Below are 24,870 nucleotides of genomic sequence, written 5' to 3' on the forward strand. Positions count from 1 at the left end.
TAATTCTGTTTTTTTTTTTCAATTAAACCTCCAATTGTGTTTTATTAATAGTAGAAATTATCAGAAGAATAAAGTATGAGGGCTGACCTCCCGCTGTACACTTTCTGGTTAATATGTACCCTTGGCCAGCTGTATTGGTCTACATCATTCTTGCGAACACTATATGTATTCGATAGCTCTGCCTTTACATAGGGCAGGACTAAACCTATGAAACCCTGAAACCTTCCCTCTTCTGGTCTGCACAATTGGTTAATGCCTCTGTGGCTAATATCACTAGGATGATAGCTATTGAAAAGTGCTAGGTATGGGAAAGATTTTGGAAAGCTTCTCCTGTTTTCTAGATGTACAGTGGGGGCATTGGTAGTCAAATCAGTTAAGATCTGGCTCCAGCAAATGGAGAAGGACATGCCCAAAGAACTCCAGATGATGGAAATAGTGAAGAACATTTCAGACATCAGATCTGTGTGGATCTTTTGTGTGGTGCAGATATTGATAGAGACTCTTAGACTGTTTGGATCTTAGTGGACCACAAAGCTTTCAGGTGGAAATCATGGGCAATTGGCTACCTCTGTTCAAGGCAAATTCTTTTTTTTATACTAAAAAAGTACCAAAACTCATCAGGGCTATTTCTAGATTTTGTACACTATAGCTTCAGGTGCCATATAAAACCCTGATGAAGAGGTGGAGATGGAGTCCAACAACCAGAAATGATGACAGCGGTTTGATATAGGGGTAGGATCGGAGGTGAAGTCACCTCGTTTCCTTTTAGTTGTGCTCTACCAAGTATCTTCAGGACTATTATACCAATTCAAAAACAAAATGAAGGAATTTGGTTATACTAAAAGCTGTAATTCTGAAAGTCGCTGTAAATACAGAGAACAATAGCAAGTGTTTTAAAATAAATAGTTACAAAGAATCAGTGAAGAAAATATATTATTCAGTTGTCTATTTCCCATGGCTTTTTCTTATCCAGTGCCTCTACTAACATATAGTACTCAGGCTTCTCAGTTCCATCATGTAAAAAAATTTGGTTGGTGCTCCAAGTGGATATGTGGCCCCTTCCTTTCCTCTCAGGCTAAGAATCTTTGTGTTCGTTTACTAATCTCCCTGGTCTCATCCCAATCTAACCTACCTTATCTACGCAGCATTGCAGGGGTTAACGGGAGCGGAAATCTGTAGGCTTGCCGCCAAGAGTTAAAAAGCTGTGCGGGCGACTCTATCGGTCGCCTGCAGAGGCCTGCTTTGACATTAGCCAATTGGTTTATGCCAGAGGAGGCCCCTGCAGGCGACCAATAGAGTCGACCGCAGGGCCCTTTAACTCCTGACGGTAGAACTTGGCCTAGGGAGACCATGGTGTCCCCTCTCCAAGAGTTAAAGGTCCGTACGAGCAGCTCTATTGGTCGTTCGTATGGACCTTTAACCTTTAAGTTGCGGCACCAGGATTTTAAAAGTCTGTACGAGCGACTCTATTGCTCGCCAGCAGGGGGCTCGTCTGCCATCAACCAATGAAGTGCCTGGCCATTGCCAGTCCGGCTCTGGCTCAGAAAAACAAAAATAATTTCTAGACTGGTATGCTGCTATCGCTCTAATGCTGACCCCACGTGTGGGCTGGCATCCTCTGACAATTGCCCCCCATTATTTGTTTCACACAAAACCATGCAGCTCCATTGTGTAATAATCCGATCACTTTCACTGGGAATAAGCATCGCTGTACTGGTTTATTTTGGAATCTTAACAAATCCCTTTTATTGCATGATGGGTTGTAATTGAGACGCATTATTTAATTTCCTCATATTCTTCAGATTGTTTTCTCCGTATCATTTAGCATTCATTTCTAGGTGATTAAACTGAGCTAATTATGACAGCTGACCCTACTTGCCCCGGAACAGGTTTCCTGATGACTAAATACAAGCTGAACCCGCAACTAGAATCAGTATGAGTTCATCCAGCTCTTACATAACTTCCCGCAAATATATCTTTGGATTATATGAGAAGAGTGTTACTAACGAATCAGCCTCTAGCACACACAAGTACACGAGCGAGACACTGTCCTAGTTCCGTGTCTGTAACCGCACGTAGCATTCATTGGACTTTATGTTCAAAAAGCTAAATGAATCATCTTCTTAATAGTCATAACCACACGTTCTCTGTCACAGATCATTGTGTTTCTGTGTGTATGTTTGCACTTTATTTCCATAATCAAGTACCATGAATATTTAGTTGGCCAGTCTCCCATTTTGGCCAAATCCTTCTGCTGAAAAGAACCTGTTCTGAGGGTATTACCTTACATCGCTCTATCGTTCCACAGGTAACTCACTAGGATTATTGGATGACTCTTGAGTGCCAAAGTCTTATGAGAGAAAAACGAAATACGTTGTGGTATACATTGTGCTAATTTAATTGCTGTCCAATTTTAGTCATGGTTGTTTCTCGCTAAGAAGCTGTTTACTGCCTCGTTGAACTATAAAATGATGAGGTCCATGAAATGATGTGTTCTCATCAGAGGTTCGAGCACAGATGTACCCAGCAGCGTATTCTGGCCAGGACCTAAAGAGATTGGTCCAGAGGGAAGTGGCCGATGTGTTGCCCGCTAGGTTGGTGGGCAGCAGCTCACTGTTCTCAGATCTCCCTTGTAACGGCCGATTAATGAAGCCGAGACATTTGCTTTTCCTCCCGCTCTGGGATATGACTTAAGGCAGAGAACGTGCAGAGCAATGAAATGGACTTAAGTGAGGTCTTGGAGGTCAGCAGGGGGCATGTGTCAACCAAATATATTCATAATAATGCTTCATTATTTTTTAATTAATGCTCAAATGTGAACATATATTGTGTTCCTTCCCAAGTGTATAGTTAAATCCATTACTTGTTTTAGAGATTGGCCCCTAACTCTTCTCAAGCAAGGCCTCCAAAAGCCTAGAGACCCGGAACCGCTAGTTATACATGGATATATGTAATTAATATAGACCATGAGTAATTAATGGCTGTCTTTCAATACATAAGAATATGGTTTAGATCAGGATTCGTTTTATTATTTTAGTAGTGGGTCCTTTCTATCAACACATATGGAAGTGCAGGGTTTATAATTTAAGCCCTCACCACTTCTGCACATGTATATTTAGTTTTATTTATTTTACTGATGCTTGTTTTTTTACCTGATGCCTGGTAATTTAGATGAACTCAACTGCATTTCACAAATGTTGAATTTGAAAGTTACATCTTGTAACTAAAGAGAGAGCTGTTAATCAAACTAATATGAAAACTACTAGTTGGCAACATAGGGCTGGAGATCCTGGGGTGGTAGCCCCTGAGCAACTCTAATAAGGAGCATTTGGTCTATTGGGCAACTAGCCTCCCTAGTTTTCTGAAGTTCTAAATGGACCAGTTTGAGAGATAATACTGTGGAGGTCTTTACACAAAAGCTTCTATAGAGATAAAATGGCTGCTTGCTACTATGACAACTATTGTGACATAATCTGACCGTAATGCAGGAAAACATGTGATCTCTGCTAACATTTAGTAATTAGTAACTGTGATGTCACACCCCTGCTCTCTCATAGAAGAATAAATAAATGCAGACATAGGTGTTTCAAATTATTATAAAACATGTATTGTTATTTTATAAAATAAAAAATAGGCCAATGAGCGTCTATGCACCACAACCCTCATCACCCTTAACTACGATGACAATGAAGGTGATGGGCAGCATATTTGCTGGATAATTGCACTAATTAAACTCTAAACTCTAATTAAGAGGCTTGCAGTTTCCTGATAGATCGTATCATCCACTTTTAGCTAAGATCAAGCGAGTACCTGTGAGGGAGGGAAAGCTTCCCTATAAGCATACTTGGTAACTTCTGGGCTACCCGGAGCCTTCCCTTGTTGGACGCGACCAGGACTGCCCACTGACAACCCGTGACGTCAGGGCCGTTTCCACTGATGGCAGCAGGAAACCCCCCCATTTAAAGTGAAAATGGGCGGGGAGTGGGGGTTCGGGTCTTGAACCGGAGAAGCGGTGCTCACCTGGCAATCTCCGGGTCAAACCTAGACAGTTCCTAGGTATGCCCTTTTCAGAGACCCTAGAAGATCAGACCCTTCTTAGGCTTTAGTCTGGGATGGAAGGAAGGTGCTGCATATACCCCTGTGGGTGTGAAGTGCAGCACCAGAAAAAAAAAAAAGGAGGGAGACGCATAGGCCAGGGCATGTTAAGTGTGGGGTGAAATTAAAAAAGTACAGGCAGGGTCAGGTGTGCAAAGGAGCTCTTATCAGTCCATACTATGAAGTGAAAACCGGCCTGACATAACACAATCATGTGTCAAGTACTCAGACAGACCATCTTAGGGGATATGAGGCCTCTTCCTTCCCTCCCAGGCCATCTTTATGTAGATCAGCAATTCTTTTTTTCAGATCCTCAGAGAGTTCTTGGCCATGAGGTGCCATGTTGAACTACCAGTGACCAGTGTGTGAGAGTGATAACACCAAATTTAACACACCTGCTCCCCATTCACACCTGAGACCTTGTAACACTAATGAGTCACATGACACCGGGGAGGGGAAATGGCTAATTGGGCTCAATTTGGACATTTCCACTTAGGGGTGTACTCACTTTTGTTGCCAAGGTTTAGACATTAATTGCTGTGTTGAGCTGTTCTGAGCGGACAGCAAATTTACACTGTTATACAGGCTGTACACTCACCACTTTACATTGTAGCAGAGTGTCATTTCTTCAGTGTTGTCGCATGGAAAGATAATAAATAAATAATAAAATATTCACAAAAATGTGAGGGGTGAACTCATTTTTGTGAGATACTGTACATATAGAAAAGTCAATATTCAGAAGGAGCTCACTATACAGTATTCCAGTCTATCATGACCAGACAGAATATAGTTTGGAAGAAGTCGCAAGAGCACGTCAGAAAAATTGCAACTGGACTTCCTACGTATTTCCTAACCATGAATGTAAACTAGACCAAAACGTGTTCTCCATTGGGCTCTATCAATTTGAAAATGCTATGACCGTTTTAAGATTAAAGGGACAATCCAATAAAGAGTGCATAGTAGTACTTCTTTAATATGTAAAAGGTAAAGAACACATAAACTTTTAAAAAGAAGATGCAGCTCCAGAGATGAAGCGTACTGCCCTTGCCAATATCCACATCCGTCGGCAGTTTTGGTTACATGAAGCAGCCAACTACTAGGCTGTAGTGTTCTTTCAAGTGACTCTGGTGCACCATGCTAGTGTCAAAACTTATCAGTGACGGCAGTTAACTACGCTGACTAGAAAATGGACATGAAGTAATCGCAAGAACTATTACCCATCAGAGTGAAGTCAAGAGTCAAGGGAACTCTTGGACTTGCCACACTGCTTTTTGGGGTTGGCAGCTATATTTAATACTTGGTATTTAGGTCATAAGGAGCAAGGGTAGTTTAACTTTGAAAGCTGACGGGGCTGGTTGATTCACTATGATATTCATTGTATTCACAAGGTTTGTTGTGAATCCAGGACAAATTAATGTAGTACTAGTAACTAGTAGTCTCCCTCTTGTGGGCGAGTGATAGGGGAGACTAGCGATATGGGGAGTAGGCTGGGAATATGAGGGGTAATAGTGGGAGTGGGGCATAATTTCCCCCACCCAGAGAACGAAGAGCTTCACCCAGAAGCTCCAGGTCGAAGCAGAGTTTCCACAAACGGAAAAAATACATTGAATTGGAGTCTATTTTTTGTAATGATGCCCTTCCATGCCACATGCATCAGGCAATAGGGTAAGTGTCCCACATATGCCCATTGATTCTTTCGATCAACAAAACCTTTGAAATCGATCCAGTATGGATTGTCCCCATCGCTTAATAGGTCTGAAAGTTGCAGTAATATACGGACAGTCTGTAACGTATTTCAATACGTCTACGAGATGAACTAGAACACAACTTATTTCTTAATGCAGTAAAATAGTTTACGTTACTGAGGCTAAGACACAGCTGGTCACGCTAACACTAGTCTGAACCAGCTGTCTATGATCAAAGCAGGCAGATGCTTATTTGTAATATCCCTATCTGCCCTGGGAGGTGCTAGAAGCCTGGAATGGTTGGCAATGGTAATTCCCGTCAGGCAGAAGGCTCCGCCCACTGAGAAGGCTGTCACAGAGAAGAGCAGAATATAGTTCCAGCACAAACAAGTATCTGCAAGGCAGAGAAGGTTAGAGAATCCTGGCCCAGCGTACAGGGGTACACCAAATCTTTCTGTAGCCCTCCAAGGACACAGGAAGCCCGATCTGTAACCCTGCGCCCTGCCCACTGCTGACCCTGGCACACTGAGTGCATGGACACCGAGGCAGCTCTGTGCTCAGCCAGCACCCAGAACAGCAAAAAGTACAAGCAGTGCTTATTCTCCACGATGGAGCAGATGGCAGAATGAGTAGCTGAGTACAGGAGGGAGAGAAGGAGGAAACAGAAGAGAGAGGAGCCCCACCTGCACTGCAGCCACAGCCCCCATTACCACAGCAGCAGCAGCAGCCCCCAGATCCAGCGCTAGAGCAAGGGGTCGGCATGGAAAGCACCGCAGGTGAGTAGTGGGCATTTGGAAGGGGGGGGGTAATGATCTGTTGGGGGTCACCTGCATATTCACATAGACGAGACAAGTAACTTTGCTTTAAGTACTGGTGTGTGGCCCCTGGGTAGTTGATGTCCGCGTTGGGCACGTAAGTGGGCATTTTGCAGCCTTGTTTGTGTTCTATTGACTCTTTCATATATATGGCATGGGGGGGCAGCGCTGCCGGTGTGTTTCTGGGTTATTGGGGTGTTGGCTGTAACAATGAGCCTTGCTCGGTAACGCGGACAAGGTGTGGTGATGCCAGAAAGTGGGTTACATGTAGAAGGGGCGGGTTACTCTGTCTCCTCGTTCTCTCTCTGGGCTCCTGTCATCTTGCACACTCACATGGATCAGCCGCCCTAGCCATGTGCGGCCTCTGTTTACGTTCTGACATGCGTTGCATCTGATTGGCCGTCTCGATATGTGACGTACTGATTACATAATCAGAAATGCCTCCCAAACGGCTTTCCACGTGAGGCTGCCAGAGGGGTCGCTGTTTTTCGTGACCTAGTTTCTCGCTACACGTGGATTCTAGGCTCCGAGTTTCCAGCCAATCGCGTATGGTTGGCATTCTTAAAGCCACACCCTTTCCTATTCTACTTTGATAGCGGCCGAGCCGCCCTAGTAACAGCCAGCCGATGATTGGTTAGGAGGGCCGAGTCTAAGAGCCAGTGACGTGCTGTCTGGAAGGAGGCGCGCACGTGGATCTCAGAGCAAGGGCATTGTGTAGAGGCATGAGAGAGGCCGTGTGACTGAGGGGGAAGAGGATACGGGGACACGGTTTAGGCAGCCGGGCATACGGCAAAGGATAGGTGGCCATGTGAAGAGGGGGAAGGTAGTCGTTACAATGTGACCGGGGTATGTGAGAGACGTGCTCTGTCTCGTCATGCAATGTGACAGAGGGCTGTATGAAAGGAGACGAAGAGAGAGCTACCCACGCTTCATTACAATGTGAGGCTATGTGAAGACGAGGGGTGACTGGGGGCATTGTTACCACATGCTAATAGACAGCCTCACCAGCTCAACTTTTAACCCTGAACTCATTATCTCTGCATAAAGCACAGTTATTCAATCATAGCTTAGACCTCACTTCAGTAGAATTGTCTGCAACTTCTGGACAACTAGAGAGAGAGAGCTTAAGTAGAATTTAGTTCGTTATTAACAATATTGAGGGTGCATTTGGTAAAAAAAAAAATCTGGATACTTAAGAGCTTTCCCAGCATAAGGAACTTGAGGTACATGCACCTGAAATTTATTTTTTAATTGATATAGCACCATCATATTCCACAGTGCTGTACAACGAGGAGGAATTGTACCAGAATCACTTTTATACATAACTTGCCCAAGCACACTGTATGTTTGCGCCATGCATTAACTATAAATGATGTCCATAGTTATTAGGCTTGGCCATTCGGATTCATGGGAATTGTAATTTTACAGTTCGTACGAAAGTCCGGGGGGAAGCCACAAATTTGCACCTCCATACATTTCTGCCCTCATAAGCAAATACGCAAATACCCTCCTACTAGTTCTTCCCAGAGGCTCAGGCTCTCCTCCTCACTTATCACCTCTTCCTTTTCCCATCTACAAGATTTCACTCGTATCTCTGGAATCTACTTCCACCAAACCTCCACCATCCCTCCCAACATTCGAGAAACATCTAGAAACTCACTTCTTCGGAGAAGCCGCACCGTCTTAGCTGCTAGAACTTCCTTGTCATTGATACAACCACCACACTACCTCTCACCCTTTCTCTATGCCTTATGTTTGTCACCCCATTCCCTCAAGATTGTAAGCTTGTGAGCAGGGCTCTCTCCACCTAATGTGTCAGTTTGTCTTAGCATGTCAATTCTTGTCTTGTCATACCCCTTGACTATATGTATTAAGCGCTGCGTAGATTGATGGGGCTATCTAAATAAAAGATAATAATTTTGTGAGCTGGGCCCGTAGCTGAACATAGAACCTTTATTGACACTGTTATGTGTTTTGGTTCTGAACACTTATACATCTGTTGTCCACCAGGGGGAAGTATGTGTTTTTATGACACCATATCCACCAATGTGTACCTCACCATAGAGTTTGTTATGTTATTAATTTAAATTATAACTAGTATGTCAGTAATGACAGAAAAAAATATCACTGTTTTAATGTTCGTTTAACGCTTTCAGAGCCCCGGGTTTGGGATGTATTCCACAGAGACAGGTCAATTGTAATAGTTTTACTGTAGTTATAATTGGGTTGCACTTGACCAGTGGAAAGTGCATGTATTTTAAAGTAATTCCTAAAACAAAGTATTTCTCTTAAAAACCCACTTAGCAAATGTATATGTGGTTATATACACGTGTAGATTAAGCTGGGAAGAGTTAAACCCAGAAAGTAAGGTAAAAGGGCTGCATCCCGAGTGCTCTACAGAAAACTGCTTTTTTATCATTACTTTGTGCGATTATTACTTAATGGATATACGGTTGGTCTTCTAGATCCACTTTGCCAACCACAAATCGCGTATCAGTTTGGCACTCTAAGGGTTAATGTCCCTCGATCCGTATATTATTTTCTTCCAGCTACTCATTCAGTATTAGAACCAGTCGGATTTCCAGTTGTTTTAACATTTTGACCACTTGAAACCTTTCGTTAAAAGACAGAATTGTCGGTTATACATGCGAAGAAAACGTAATGGAAGACAAAGATGTTGGTGCTGTTTGCCCCCAATTTATTATTGTTGCTAATAAATATGGCCATTTGATTCAGACTCGGAGACTTGTTTGCAATGTGTTTTAAGATATTTTATATATCTAAGTACACTAATCAGTATATGAACAAATAGTTAATTTTCAGTCAGGAAATAGTTTAGTCTGTAGCTACAACAAAATATGCACAAATTAGGTAGAACACTCAAAATTAATTTTTGTGCCTAGATTCGTAAGCCTGTGGAGAAGCCCTGGAGACTGTAGTTGTTAAATACTTTTTACCTGCACATTACGAGGGGAACTTATTGGCACCAGACGTCCCAGGGAGCTGCCTTGGATGCCTAAATCAAGCAGTGGCAATTCTTGCTAGAGGGACGGGTCCAAAGTGGTGGCAGCCCCAGGGAGGCTTTACTTTGGGCAGATCACCCAATTTGGACCCCGTAAACCCTCTTTATTCCCCTGATGTCCCTTACTAAGAACTCAATGTGAGAGTGTACAGAGTATTAGGTCTAGGACCGACCGCTTACATTAAAATGTGAATCTAAGGATTAACTGTAGTGTTTGTGGTTAATTGCTTTGTTTTTGCATTCCATGGGCACATTCTCTTCCAGATCCACACTGAAATGTCTTATTTCTGAAACAGGAGTATGACAGATGGGTGAAGAATCCTTTGCTTTTTAAAAGGCCAAACCCTGTGAGCTTACTGTGAATGTGGAGAGATTTTGCAAAAAGTTTCACTTTTATTATATATATATAAATATACCGATATAATATATATTTATATATGTATGTATATATATATATTTTTATATATGTGCTTACTTGTGGTCATTTGATGCATTTAATATTACTTATGAAAGCTTCCCAGGGAATATGGAAAAAGGTTTCTGTCCTCTTTGCTGGGTCGTTCAGACATTTTCCCCAGTCTGGGGTCATAAAGCTCCCACAAAAACCCTGTTGAATGTTGTAACTAGGGCATAATGTGTAGTGAAGTGGAGGAGCTGAAAAGTCCTGCTGGTACTTTGCAATACCATGAGCCCAGAACACAGTACTGTTACAGCGAAGACCATAGAACCGATCATAAAAACCTTGCAAACAGAACTAACACTGAAATCGAACTATTGTTTAGCAGTAAAAAAAGCAGTATAGAAACACGTTATTGAGCCATACAGCAGGCTTCAAACATCATAAAATGTGAGTTACTAATTTGACATCGTACACGTGCCCTGCCTTCACTCCCTGTTGGTCATAATTGCGCAGCGCTTTTAACAAGACTGCTTCACAGCTGGCTTCTATGCCATTTTATATTATTTGACATAATTGTTAAGGCATAATGGTTCCATGCTTCCTTTGCATTGTAAACGGTGCCTAAAATAAATGTTAATGGCTACCAGGGCAATATGTATAGTTTTGCACATTATGTGTTGATGCACCATATGGCACTTCATGGAACATAACTTCATTGTCGTTAGAACCTTTCACACAATGCTTATTTTTCAGGGTACCAAGTGACAAATAGGGGTTAAATCGGTCACACAGTCATTGGCACATGTGGCTGCATGTGGGCTTAAAGTTCCAAATGTCTTCTTCTATAGGTGGTGTCATCACTTACATCAGCTCCTCAAGCTCAGCCTCCAGCCCTTCCTCCTGCCACAGCGACAGCTCCAACAGTAGTTTCCAGTCATCAGCCTCCTCTTTGCCCTCCTCTCCCAGTAGCTCTGCTTCTGAGGGGAGCAGCGGTGGTAGCAGTGGAAATGGTGGAGGCGGTGCCAGAAAAAGTGACCTTTCTTGTGGGAGCATCATCTCCAGCCTGGAGGAATCACAGAGGAATCAACAGGTCGACACACTGTGTATCAAGACGACCTACACGAGTGCAGCAATCCTGACCAAAGCCCAAGGAGGACTGACATCCAGTAAGTTACCCTTCTGTATATTTGTATTTATATTCTTACATGTGTTTTTGTTTTAAAAAAACCCTACAAATCTCAAGTGTGAAGGATCTTACAGAATGTACACTTTTCTAAAAATATTATGCACAGAAGCTCTTCAGAAGTTCCAGTGCAGTTCAAGGAAGAGACAAATAGAAATTGTAACTTGCATTTATAAGTATCATTTAACTTGTATGGGCTCCCCATGACAGCTGTTTTATACACCACTTTTTAGAATAGGAGAAGGTATCATTATGAGCTACATTTATATAGATTTCTACACATACATTGTAAAATGTTAACAGTATATATATATATATATATATATATATATATATATATATATATATATATACACACAAAAAATATCCAAAGTGTAGATATCTGAGAGGATCTGTTCTTGTTTGTTTTTTTTTTATCTGGTAGCTATTTTTCCTTTGCAAGTTTGCATTTGTATCATGTTAACTACATGTTGCTTTTGAAAGTCTTTATTTTCTGGTTCATCCTCTAATCAGTGCAGGGAATTAGTCCAAGTGGTTACAATCGCTATCTTAGTAACACACTTTATAGATCAGATATGACCTTTTTGTCTGATATCCACAGAATTCAGCGGCATGATTCTCCTGTGTAAGGTGTGCGGGGATGTAGCTTCTGGGTTTCACTATGGAGTTCACGCTTGTGAAGGCTGCAAGGTAACTGTGACCGTATATTTTATAATTAGTAACACTATCCAAAATATTCTATATTGGTTTAAGGAAGTTGGCATGATACAGACGTCTAAAATAATGCAAACATTCTAATACTAAAGCAAACCCTAACATGATGGGTAGAACAGTCCTGCAATATTTGTCATTTTGATTATTTTCTAATATCCGCAGTTTAAAATGTAATCTTTAACGCAGACGTGTTGCTCGCCTGTTACATTAATCTTTCAGTTATTTGTATACTGTGGGAGCAGCCATATTAAGTTCCGGTTTTCCCTGTGCATAATCATTCTTTCCTGTTAAAATGGTAATGGTTGTTGTTTGGTTCAGATTGCCTTATTAAAGATGAGTTGAGAAGAAGGAGGATTCAATGGATTTTGCCCATATATTTCAACTAAATATCTAAGATCAATACATCTAAATATCTGAGTTCATATAGAAAGTCCCGCGGGACCCTGCAGTCGGCTCATTCAGTCATGTGATCATGTTAATGAACATTTTTCGTCAGCTACTGTGCCTCTTCGCCATCTTTATGATCTGTGGCGAGAGAGAGAGCATCAGTTTGTGATTTCTATGAAAAATAGTACTTAGTCTCCACTTAAGTATCCCATGTAGCCCATTGAACACCTCCATCCCATCCACCACCCCGATTCTTACCAAAATCATTATTATTTTAATAAAATCATTTTAATAAGATTTTAGCTAGTAAAGTTTTAGATTTGTGGGTGACCAGATGGAATTAGTAACAGAGTAGGCTAGGGCGGGGGCAAAAATATTTTTTGTATTATACCTGTAGTTCAGGTTTTGGTGGGTGGCTAGAAGGAATTGGGGACAGAGTAGGTGAGGGCTAAAAAAAATATTTTTCCTAGTTTATAGCATTCAGGTAGAGAGTGGCCAAATGGCTGCATAAAAAGCATCCAAATGCCCCTGATGAAATACTCTGGCTTGTCTGCTTTACAGAAATGTATACTTTTATGGGTATTTTTGGTTTCTTTGTTGAAAACTAGTTATAAACCTAGCATACCAAATGTAGAAATGTAACAGTTTTGAAACTGTAATGTACTCCTTATAATATAAGGGGAAGAACGGTTAAACCGACATATAGCTCTGTTAAATGAGGCACGAAAAACCTTGCGTGTTGAAGGAGTTAATGACTTCAATGGGGAAATATAACAATAAAAGTAACTATTGTGCTTATGTTTTTTAAGGGTTTTTTCAGGCGAAGCATTCAACAAAACATCCAGTACAAAAAGTGCCTCAAGAATGAAAGTTGTTCAATCATGAGGATGAACCGTAATCGATGTCAGCAATGTCGCTTCAAAAAGTGTTTGTCTGTTGGCATGTCCAGAGACGGTATGTTAACTACAGGTTTTCACACTAAAACTTAGCTCTGTGTAATCACCATACCATCACTTTACATCTTTGTGTTGTTACTTCTCTGTTTCCGTGCCCTGACCTTTTACCGAGAAAAAGTAAGAAAAGACAGGAGCTAAAAAGTATCTTTGTAGCTCACCACCTCGCCGAGCGAGGCAGAACTCGTGAGCGAAGGGTCCTGGTGTAAGATATCTTTTAGGGCTACTTTTTTTTTTTTTTCCCCGCAGTAAACACAATTATAAATAAATCAGATTAAACAACAAGTAAAATACAGAATTTATTTAAATAACTAAATGAAATTATTTTGTATTACATTATTACAGCCATAAGCTTGAAAACATAAAAAAATCACTAAGCAAATAATAGTTTGCAAAATCATAGTTGGAATAATAGCTGAATTGTAACTCTGCCAACTCAGCTATTCTAGCCTCTCTTCTATATATATATCCTTGTATCTGATTTTATTAACCCTCTCCTTAACTTTTTCCTCCTTTTTTTTATCCCTCCCAATTTACTCTTCCCTCATATCTTTTTTTTTTCATTTATCAGACTCATTTTTTACTACTTCCTTTTCTCTTTTATTAAAAATATTTTTCATCTACTTTATGTCTCGCTCTATCATTGTCTTATTAAACAACTCAGATTCTTTGCCCTCTATCGTATTCCTTGCCCCGGAATCCATTCAAATCCCTTGCCCCGTCATGTCCTTTGTAATATCCCCAGCCCACTGTAAGATCCCCCTTTCATATACTTTACGCGCAGCCTTCTGTCAGATAGAATGTCACGTCTCAGATCCCCTACCCCCTTTTATATCATTTTCCCTCAGGCCAGTATCATAACCCCTTAGCTCCCAGGCCTTGTCCCTACAGCCCCTGTGTTAACTGTGTGTAAACTGTTTCCTTTTATGCTTTCTTACATTATTTTATACACTAACATATACATAGACAATCATTTATATATATATATATATATATATATATATATATACACGCATATACACACATACAACTTCACATTTACATACACGTAAACAAACATATTACCTTTTATTTATCAAGTGCCAACACATTACACAGCAATGTACAATTTAAATGGGTTAGTTACACAAACATAACAAATATAGATGAATACATACAGACACATGAGGAGATGAGAACCCTGCCTATGAGCTTGCAATCTAGCTTTATGGTTCTTTTATACAAAGTTCCAGTCAGGAATGGTGGGCTTTTGAGCCCCCCCCCGAGAGCTTTCAATCTAAATTTATACATATGTGCTTTTGATATTTTTTTTAAACTTGCTTATCTTATTTTACAAACTAAAATACGTCCACATACAGACACTAACATTCTTACACACACACACTAACATACTTCCATACATGCAGTAACATACTTCCATACATGCAGTAACATACTTCCATACTCACACACACTAACATACTAACTCGCACACAGACACTGTTTTTACACAGACACTAACGTACTAACTCGTATACAGACACTAACATACTTACACACACTCCTACCTGGTTCTCTTCTCCAGTTCGCACACGCTTCCTATGCCTGAGCGACGGAAATGACATCATATCCTGGCGCTCAAATTCTGTGAGGCAGCTGCCCACAGTGGCTCTGGTTGTGGCACTGGGGGGGCGCCGGCCTCCTGGTTGTCTAGCATTTCATCACTCCACATTTGCCATGACGACCCTTTACCTTGACACAGATAATAATACCTCCCTTACCTTGTTACAGATAATACTGTAAGTTTATTTGGCTTCAAAGGCTTTAAATAAATTATCTACTTTATCTCTGTGTTCCTATTAGAATTGTTCTAGCTGGAATTCCATCACATAAAATCATTAAATAACCTTGCTAAGTAGATTGATAGAGTTGTTTAGAGTCACCATGTTGTTAGTCCAGTCTCGTAAAACTTGTACCAAAACCATGAGAGCTTTCATGATTTTCATCAACATTTATGTCAATACAGTTCGCTATTTCTGACTTTATCTTTTATGCAACAGCTGTTCGTTTTGGACGCATCCCAAAGCGTGAGAAGCAGCGAATGCTGATAGAAATGCAGAGTGCCATGAAAACCATGATGAACAGTCAGTTCAGAGGCCCGGTACTTCATGAAGCAATGCCAGAGTCTCAGACACCCCCATCATTTTTGCCAGCAGTCCCACATGCGGTAGAAGAGAAATCAGGACCGAAAGCTCAATGTTTTCCAGAAAACCTCACTCCTCCACCTCCTTCTGCTCCCCAGCACACACTACCTCCTCCACCACCACCTCCAACTTTCGATCCTAGCAAAGAAGATGTTATTGGTACTGTAACCAGGGCTCATAGGGAGACCTTCATGTATAATCAAGAAGCCTCTGAAATTCCAGCTGAAGCACAAAGAAAGAAAGAAGAAGTCAATTATGGTGTCAACCACAGCAACAACGAATATACCATTAAACCACATAATTCTGCTCATTATCATTTGAACGAATACCAGAAGCATCTGAATGGGCACAACAATAGCAGGAATATCATGGATTATCAGAGTGGACGTTCCATTAGTTTCGTCAATGGTCACAGCGTCAACTTTTCACACGGGTCCTCCCACAAAGGGTGCAGTAAATCGTCAGCATTTGATGCATCTCATAACAACACCATGAATGGCTACACATGCAACAGAGGACGGAGAATGCATCTGGTACAACATTTTTCATTGATAGTTTGGGGCATGGGAATATACTGCGTTTTTTTCTGTTCTAACCCACCATTTTCATTTAAAAACAGCCGGTGCTTTATTTATAGGGGATTTGTTCTCTAAATAACAAATGTATGCAAGTAGTTTATAATCAGGGATCGCTTTATAAGTAATGATCTCACTATTGTTGACTCTTAAAATGTATACTAGCAAGTAAGACGGCTACTATTAGCCATAACTTATTAGTAATAACTTATTAGAACATTGCAACTGGATTTATCTGCAACAAGTATGGCAAGAAATATTTACACATTGATAAAAGGTAAATAAGCCATGTTAAAAAAAAAAAAGTACATAAAAAAAATTGTCAGTACTTCCAGCATGTGCTCAAAAATGCATAACATTTTCTCAAAATCCCAATTGTTCATTTGAAAGAGTAGCCAAGTAGTTTTGCTTTTCACGTGGCTCTTCTAAATACTCTCCCTGGCCTCGTCATCCGCAGCAGAGCGTTTTAATATTAAACTCTGCAGAGCCGCTTGGCCCCATTACATTTGATAGAACTTACTCAGCAGGCTAGCGTGCCTTTCGGCAAGGTTGGCCTGTTTCATATTTAGCGGCACTTTGCTTGCTTTTTATTATAAATATAGCCAATATCTGTCTCTTAAAATGTTTTCTTTTTGTAATCTGCAGGTCTGTCCAATGAGCATGTCTCCTTTCATGAACCCAAATAAATCTGGTACTCAAATCTGGGAGGAGTTTTCAATGAGTTTTACACCTGTTGTAAAGGAGGTAGTGGAGTTTGCCAAGCGCATTCCAGGATTTAAAGATCTTTCACAGCATGATCAGGTCAACCTTCTGAAGGCTGGAACATTTGAGGTAAGTTGCTTCTGCTATAATGTATAAGCAGCTTTATAATTGGAAACTCAGCAAGAAACAAAATAAATACATTAATCAAATATGTTAGAAAATAAGAAAATTCTCCACAGATGTCTGGACACTAAGTCAGCATTTGAAGTCTTGAAAGCTAAATTTAGTGTTGTGTTTTTATTGTTAAAGTCGTGGTGTAAAAGAAGTTAAAAAAAAGAACCACACTGTTTTGTTAAAGATGCACTCTGACCATTATATGCACTTTAATGCACATGATAGCCGTGCTACCTAGACAATTGTGTGCATTAGTCCATTTCCCCCATCTAAATGCCCTGCAGGAGATGTGTTCAGGCGAGCTCATCTCCATGCACATGATATACGAGCTTCCAGTCCGCTCCAGGCGCAGTAAACCCACGTGTCCGTGGAAAGGGCTGCCATTGATTTCACTTTCCTGCCACTGATTGAATGCTTCAAACTGTCACTCAGTGGCAAGAATAGAATAGATCATGGAGGAGGAGGGCTGCTGTCAGGTAAGTGCTTTATTTTTATTTTGGAGGAATATTTAATCATATTTCCCCTAGATCTGAATTGTCTCCAGCAATCAGTAGGAATTTTCTTTTTTTGTTTTTTTAAACAAACATCTTACAGTCATCTATTTTTTCTTTTATCAGGTATTGATGGTACGGTTTGCGTCACTGTTTGACGCAAAGGAACGTACTGTCACCTTTCTCAGTGGGAAGAAGTACAGTGTGGATGAGTTGCGCACGATGGGAGCTGGAGATCTTCTGAACTCAGTGTTTGACTTTAGTGAGAAACTCAGTGCTCTCCAACTTAGTGAGGAAGAAATGAGCTTGTTTACAGCAGTTGTCCTGGTTTCTGCTGGTAAGCAAAAAAAAGATACTTTCTGTGATTAATGTCCATTGTTATTCATTTCACAGCATGTCATCTTGCAATAAATGTCCACATATCTTCTGTCTGGTAAAATTAACAAACCAAGGTAAACCTTATAAGCTTGAAACGGGCAACAGCAGCCAATTAAATTGTACTGGCTCTGAGCATCTACTCTTCCTGGCATGTCCTTTACCATTTTTAAGTCTGACACAGGTACTTCATAATATGTCTTCATAATGAACAGAGGCATGTCTTCAGTGGAATACTGTGACAAGTGCACTGCTATTCCCGGTTAGCTGGGAATGCTGAACTATGGTGTGAAGATATGAAGAGGCTCAAACTGTCCACCTCTGTACTCAACTGTGTTTTCTTTTCTGTGGAGCTTTTATCCACCCTGATTGATAAATCGAAGGCAGTCAACTTAACGTACAATTAAGTGAACCGAACACTCTGCCTATACACTGTGCCAGCCAACTGGCTAGAACATGTATGGGTAAAAATCCTCCACCCGTTATCCCTAAAGCTAACGTAGATAAAAACTACAGACATTGCTGCTAGGTGGGCTGCACATGATTTTGTGTGTACAATTGCATGTCTGGTTGAGTGTGGATATATGTGTGTATGTATATATATATACTGTACATATATACATATATAATGTAAATGGGTTTATCCATATTAGTTCCGTAGACACGATGTAAAAAAAAAAAACAGAGTATTGCAGAGTATGCGGTGATACCTTTTTTATTGGACTTACATAATATTTAAAAGACGGGCTTTCCTGAACAAATACTGATCAACATGACAGAGGTTATAACTTAAAACAAGTGATGGTATTAGAGAAGGGGAGAGTGGGGGGGTGTCGTAAATGATGGGCCTGGAGGTGAAAATGGAAAGTGGTTGAGATATAACCAAATGACAGAACATATATATATTTACATATATACATACATACATACATTTGCTAGCTGTTTGTGTAGCAAGCACGGTGTATATGTAATATGTCATACTTACATGCAGTGGATTCTGTCATTCAAACTTTTTTGGGGGATGACAGGTCCCCTTATATGAAAGCTTGATTTTTACTTGGTGAGCATGAAGGGTGGGGCGCTAAATACAACTTTGTCACTCTTGTTAAGAAAACAAAACCAGAAATTAAAAGTGGACAAATGTTAAAAAGACAGGTGACATTAAATTTAAAAAAATACCAGAATATATATAAAACATTTTTGAGTGTTTTTACTACACCGTAATGCAGGAAAAGGTACCTTTTATGGTAAAATTAGTATCCCCTTGTGCTGTCATTTTACATTTGCACACAAACACCTGCTTAGGAGGGTAATACAAGTGTAAGCAGGTCCCCAATTTTTTATATTAAAATGGATATAGTAATACGAAATGCAGCAAATATAGTTTATTCGTGCTTAAAATTACCAACTTTTGTTTGTCTGGTTAGTCACTTTTTAAAATCTATTCTACTCTATTTTCAGTAGTTATTTTATAATTAACAGAGGTCCCTGTATCTACGGACCCCAGAAACAAATACCTGGTTTAGCGCCTAAAAAAGCGAATTATTAATTTAATTAAAAAAATAAACATGGGTTATTCACAGGGTAAACTTAATAGAAGACACAAGCAACAAGCCCAGTGGGGTCAAAGTGATTTTTTTCAATCAAGATGCAGCAGTTAATAGTCTGAGCATTTAATACATGAGATGTGTATTAGGGAGAAATGTTACTGCGTTAATCACCCAAACATCAAGAGACACCCAACATGCATTTCCTACTGCTGGTTGCAAATTGCTTAATAATAATATTCAGGGTTAAAACGTTTACCCTTCCTGCTGCTTCAGAAACCTTCTTTCTCTTCGCAATGAACACAGACACAGGTTATAATGATCAGGTCACATGAACCCTCAAGTATTGTGATAGCTCTACATTGAAAATGATTATGTCAGAGATACCCATCTTCCAGTGAAACATTTACTAAAGGCAAACCAGCTCTGGACATATCTGTAAGAGATAAAAACTCAAGTCAGCGAGCTTGGGGGGATTGCAGAATTGACATTGAGGGAAATTGATGAGGGGATGTTAGCATTGGATGGAATATGAGGAGTTCAGTTTTTTAAGAGACACCCAGGCAGAGGCAGTTAGTTACATCTAAGACAGAGGGAGAGAGATTGGGACAGGATAGATAGATCTGGGTGCAGAGCCGGCCTTAAGTGTTCTGGCGCCCCCTTCTCACTACCTCCCCTCCTCTGCCCCTTCTCACTACCTCCCCTCCTCTGCCCCTTCTCACTACCACCCCCTCCTCTGCCCCTTCTCACTACCTCCCCCTCCTCTGCCCCTTCTCACTACCTCCCCCTCCTCTGCCCCTTCTCACTACCTCCCCCTCCTCTGCCCCTTCTCACTACCTCCCCCCTCTGCCCCTTCTCACTACCTCCCCTCCTCTGCCCCTTCTCACTATCCCCCTCCTCTGCCCCTTCTCACTATCCCCCTCCTCTGCCCCTTCTCACTATCCCCCTCCTCTGCCCCTTCTCACTACCCCCTCTGCCCCTTCTCACTACCTCCCCCCATCTGCCCCTTCTCACTATCCCCCACCTTTGCCCCTTCTCACTATACTTCCCTCTGCCCCTTCTCACTATCCCCCCCTCTGCCCCTTCTCACTATCCCCCCCCTCTGCCCCTTCTAACTATCTACTCCCTCTCCCTACTTCTCAGTATCCTCACTTACCTTGTTGCCGGAGTCCTGCGGTGGGAGCAGGAAGCATCAGTCTTCCCGTGGTGCCAGCATTTCATGTTCAGTGCCAGAACATGATGTCATATTCGGCCCCCAACATGAAATGCCGGGACCACGACGGAGTCACGGAGATTGAGGGGCGTCGTGCAGTTGCTGAAAACTTCACGAGCAACCGCTCGGCACCCCTGTCCGGGACTTATATTAAAGCTTTGTTTTTTAACAAAATGTTAAATAAAGGATGTTAAAGTTTTTTGTTTTTTTTTAAAACGATGTTTTAATTTAACCCCTAATGACAAAGCCTGTGCATGTACAGGCTCAAAAGGCGTTGTTTTCAATGGGTTTAGGGACCTTCCATTGTCCTTAAGGGGTTAAGTCCTGGGCAGGCGCCCCTGCTGCCATGGCACCCTGTGCGGCCGCACAGGTCGCACACCCCTAAGGCCGGCCCTGTCTGGGTGTCATCAGCTTACACGTGGTATTGAAAGCCAAAGGATGAGATTAGTTTGCCAGGTGAGGTCCTAGGACTGAGCCTTGGGGATCCCTAACTGAGAGGGGGAGGGGAAGTGTTACTGGAGATGGAGATGCTGAAGGTGCGATCAGAAAGGTAGAATGTGAACCAAAATAAAGCAGTTTCACAGAGACCAGTGATAGATAACAGTGTATTGAATTGCAGTACCTTATGGAAGTAGACCACTAGAAAACATCGAGCAAGCGCTATACACTTCCACTAGGGGGCATGTTTCACGCTAGTCAGTGGATCAGTGATTTATGTATTGAAGTGTCAGCATGTTACATTTGTGTTCAAAATACAGTAATACATTGACTATTGAAAAACCCATGCAAAGGATAAAATTTTAAATTTTATATGTTTTCCTTGTTGTTGAATTCTTACGTGTCAGCGCTTTACATTTTGGACTCCGAAATACACATATTCACATAGCAATATTCCTTCAAAACAAAAATGTTTAAAATGTTTTTAAAGAAGCACTCTAGACCTTTCTTTATTTTATAAGTTTGTCAAAACATGTTTGTCTTTCTGTTTTAGATCGATCTGGTATTGAAAACGTAAACTCTGTTGAAGCATTACAAGAAACTTTGATCCGCGCGCTTAGAACTTTAATCATGAAAAACCATCACAACGAGGCCTCAACCTTTACCAAACTCCTACTCAAGTTGGCAGATCTGCGTTCCCTCAATAACATGCACTCAGAGGAGCTTCTGTCCTTCAAAATTCACCCATAGGCCTCTTAATGTGTCATGTCTACTGTATATTGTGTGACAGACCTATATTGTTAGCATTAGGCCAAATTCTCTTTAGCAATTGGGCAACCATAAAACCACTTGTGTAGAACCAGTCCAACTCAAACACATTTGTGCCTACAACACCATTATACATTCTCCTAGCACACGATCCCCCAATATGTGGCTTGGAAATGCCAACTAAAGAACAGAGAAACCTGCCACCATTTGTGTCATTTTTACTGCAGAGCAGAGTAGATATCCAATAAACCAAAACTGTCTGGAAGAGGCAAGCAGTTTGAGTTGTGTTGGAACCGGGGAAGTGGTTTTTGATGTTGCTCCAACGTGGGAGGAACCAAAATAGGAATATACCAAAAAATATATAATTGGCATTAAAGCACTTTTCTGATCAGAATATGATCACCAAGTACAGCTGCATGGCACCTTTAGAGAGTCGGTGAGATAGTTGTGTATTATGCCCCCTAAGCATTCAGGTTTATCTCTAGTAGAATACAATAATTCAATTCTGTCTAGAATAGACATCAGAAATCGAGTGTTGTGTCACTGTATAGTCATTATGTCATAATTTGAGAAGGTGTATTGTGCTTGGAATCATATGTGCCTAAACTAAGACCGTTTGGGTTATTTTCTGTTGGCACACGAGTGTTTAATTTTTTCCTGTATTTAAGTTTTTATCATCTTTTACGGATACAATGTGTATGTTTAGAGATTGTAAATATCTAGGTAAAATGTTTAAAGAGAAATATATATATATATATATATATGTTGGCATCCTCACAATATTTTAACCTGTGGAGGAAGCTGCTAGAAATAATTAAAAACAAAAAAGATTAAGATTTATAAAATGTAAAAATATTGAATATGATGAATTTAAGAACTGTATATTTTTGTTTTGAAAAACTGATAATGCTGCAGGCGCTGAAGACATTTAACCTTTTGAGTGCCAGTGTTGTGGCAAATTATTCCTACACACTACAGAGGGATAGACCGGGCCGCTGGGTCACTTAGTCTGGCACTGAAATTGTAAAGCCTCCCAGTGCCACTAGGTATTGCGACATTCTGCTTGTTTATTGGAGCAGAGTTGCTTCTTGCTGGCACTGCTGTAAATATACACTATAGGACTGTTGGGCAGGTAACAGCAATACTAAGTCCAGGTAAACCGAAGGTAAAAAAAAGCAGCGTCCAATCATTCCACTGTTTTTAAAGGTACAGATATACCTTTTTGTATTATATCGGGATGGAGAGGGAAAACCTTTAATTCCCGATACTGTGACAAATTTGAAATGACATCCCTGAGCCACATGCTCTGCTTTCTTGTAGGTGATCAGTGACCATTTACCTGTACATTGAACTCGTTGACTGCTTGCTTAAACTATCTCCAAATGCACCAAATGGTTGATTTATAAGGGAGGAGGCTGCAGGCTGTATCTCTGAAAAGCAGTATCACATGTAACCATATGGATTAGTGTAGCAGCATCATGCAGACTTTTATTTCTACCATGATTTATAGGGCTTCTTGGCTGCAGGAGGTTCACATGCAGCTACAAGGGTTAATGATTACAACCCTTTACAAGAGGGCTGTTTTTGGGAGCATGTCATTGTAATAGACTAGCCTGGAAGCATTCATTATAAAGAGTAATTCTAGTGGTAACATTGCACCAGAATTATTCTGTATATGTCATCCCATGTGTATCATCATTTCTGTTAACCCCTTAGGTGCCTGGGTAGTGTTTTTCATTCATTTTGTTGAGGCCATGCCAGGTTCTTTGACTGGAAATCTGTGCAACTGGGTAAATATTATCTTGTTTCACTCAGAATAGCTAAATAATTTGTTACAAATGTATATACATTTTAAGTCTAGATTTCAAGGCATGGGAACAAGCTGGGGTACAGTCTGTTATACACGCTTATAAGGTTTTTTTGCAAATAGTTACACATCTCTGACATATTTCTTGTTGCGAAAAAGCACCAGACATTTTGTAGACTTTAATCACCCATCACTAGGATCCCATTAGTGTAATCTTTACTTTTGTGTGACGGACTTCTCACGTGATCAGAAATATTGGGTCTGTGTGTGAGAGCAAAACGTATTGACAACCTTTTTATCAGCTATTTTTATGTTGTAGCAGTTAAGTGCCATACAAAGTGTTATGTTCTAGGATCACTTTTTGAAAAATGTTAGGCCTTTGCAGCATTAGAACATTCTAAAAAAAAAATAATAATATAAAAGTTTTATTTAATTAAACATTTGTCCAACCCATCATCTGCCTTACATGGCCATCTTAACAAAGTTTGAAAGACAATGGCCTAAATCAGAGATGTCCAAATATGGACCTAATGGGCCTTATTATTTTTTATGATACCCGAATAAGCAGAAAAATTGCATACGTTCTGCTACATATTTAAAAAGATTGAGCCCACCAGAAATGACTTATGCTTTGAACCCATTTGGTATATTTTTAAGGATTTTTTTGTTGTATATATAAAGAAGCAAATGGTTATATCTAAAAAAAAGAAACACATTTGCCATAGATAGATGGTTAATAAAACAGCTGCTCTATATAACCCAAATCTAAGAACAGACAGATTTTTGGGGGCTGCTAATATTGTTAGATTGGAAATCCACTGGCAGACCAAACACCGCAGGTGATCAGTAACTAGGAACTCTAGCATACTTATAGTCTCACAGTTTCCAATGACAACTGCTTATTTGTCAGTAGTTTAATACTTACTCTTTTACTTTTATTTCTTTGCTTTTGAGCTTACAATAACAGAAAAAAAACAACTCACCGTCCTTTTAGATAAGGCCTACCTCTAATCTTGTTAGTTTTTATTTCTCTGTTATAGGGGCTATCGTTTGGACCCTTGCCTTCTGCACACTCCTAATGAAACTTTCCTTAGCCTTGCAGATCATACATATTTGAGAGTGGTGCTAGTATATAAACTCTTAATGTCTCTTGAACGCAAGAACCTAAACATGAGGTGCTGTATTATTCCAAGACTCTCTTCATTACTCTGAAAGTATGAGGAAAGATCAGCACTGCATGGCTTTAGTTATAACCACTTATGTATACTTACTTTCTGTTGAGAAAAATGTTTGTTCATGTTTAGGACTGCTTTATTCAGCGTGTTGAGTTATTTTCACTTGTT

At 40.5% G+C, this 24,870-nt stretch overlaps 1 protein-coding gene across 1 annotated transcript; it reads left to right on the forward strand.

Moving 5' to 3' along the window:
• Positions 1 to 6,121: 6,121 nt before the first annotated feature.
• On the forward strand, positions 6,122 to 23,590 carry NR1D2 (nuclear receptor subfamily 1 group D member 2). Its single transcript, XM_053466647.1, has 8 exons — positions 6,122 to 6,556; positions 10,866 to 11,183; positions 11,802 to 11,890; positions 13,111 to 13,255; positions 15,294 to 15,970; positions 16,658 to 16,843; positions 17,506 to 17,716; positions 21,506 to 23,590. The coding sequence occupies exons 1-8, from the start codon at positions 6,541 to 6,543 to the stop codon at positions 21,700 to 21,702; spliced, it is 1,839 nt and encodes a 612-aa protein (XP_053322622.1). The 5' UTR covers positions 6,122 to 6,540; the 3' UTR covers positions 21,703 to 23,590.
• Positions 23,591 to 24,870: the final 1,280 nt, after the last annotated feature.

This window comes from Spea bombifrons, chromosome 5 (assembly GCF_027358695.1).
Source record: "Spea bombifrons isolate aSpeBom1 chromosome 5, aSpeBom1.2.pri, whole genome shotgun sequence".
Taxonomy (NCBI): domain Eukaryota; kingdom Metazoa; phylum Chordata; class Amphibia; order Anura; family Pelobatidae; genus Spea; species Spea bombifrons.

What these genes read in the sequence shown, in the direction of transcription:
- NR1D2 (XM_053466647.1), top strand. An exon ending in TGTTGGCATGTCCAGAGACG is followed by an intron (nt 13,256 to 15,293) that starts GTATGTTAACTA and finishes TTTATGCAACAG; the next exon opens with CTGTTCGTTTTGGACGCATC. An exon ending in TGAAGGCTGGAACATTTGAG is followed by an intron (nt 16,844 to 17,505) that starts GTAAGTTGCTTC and finishes TTCTTTTATCAG; the next exon opens with GTATTGATGGTACGGTTTGC.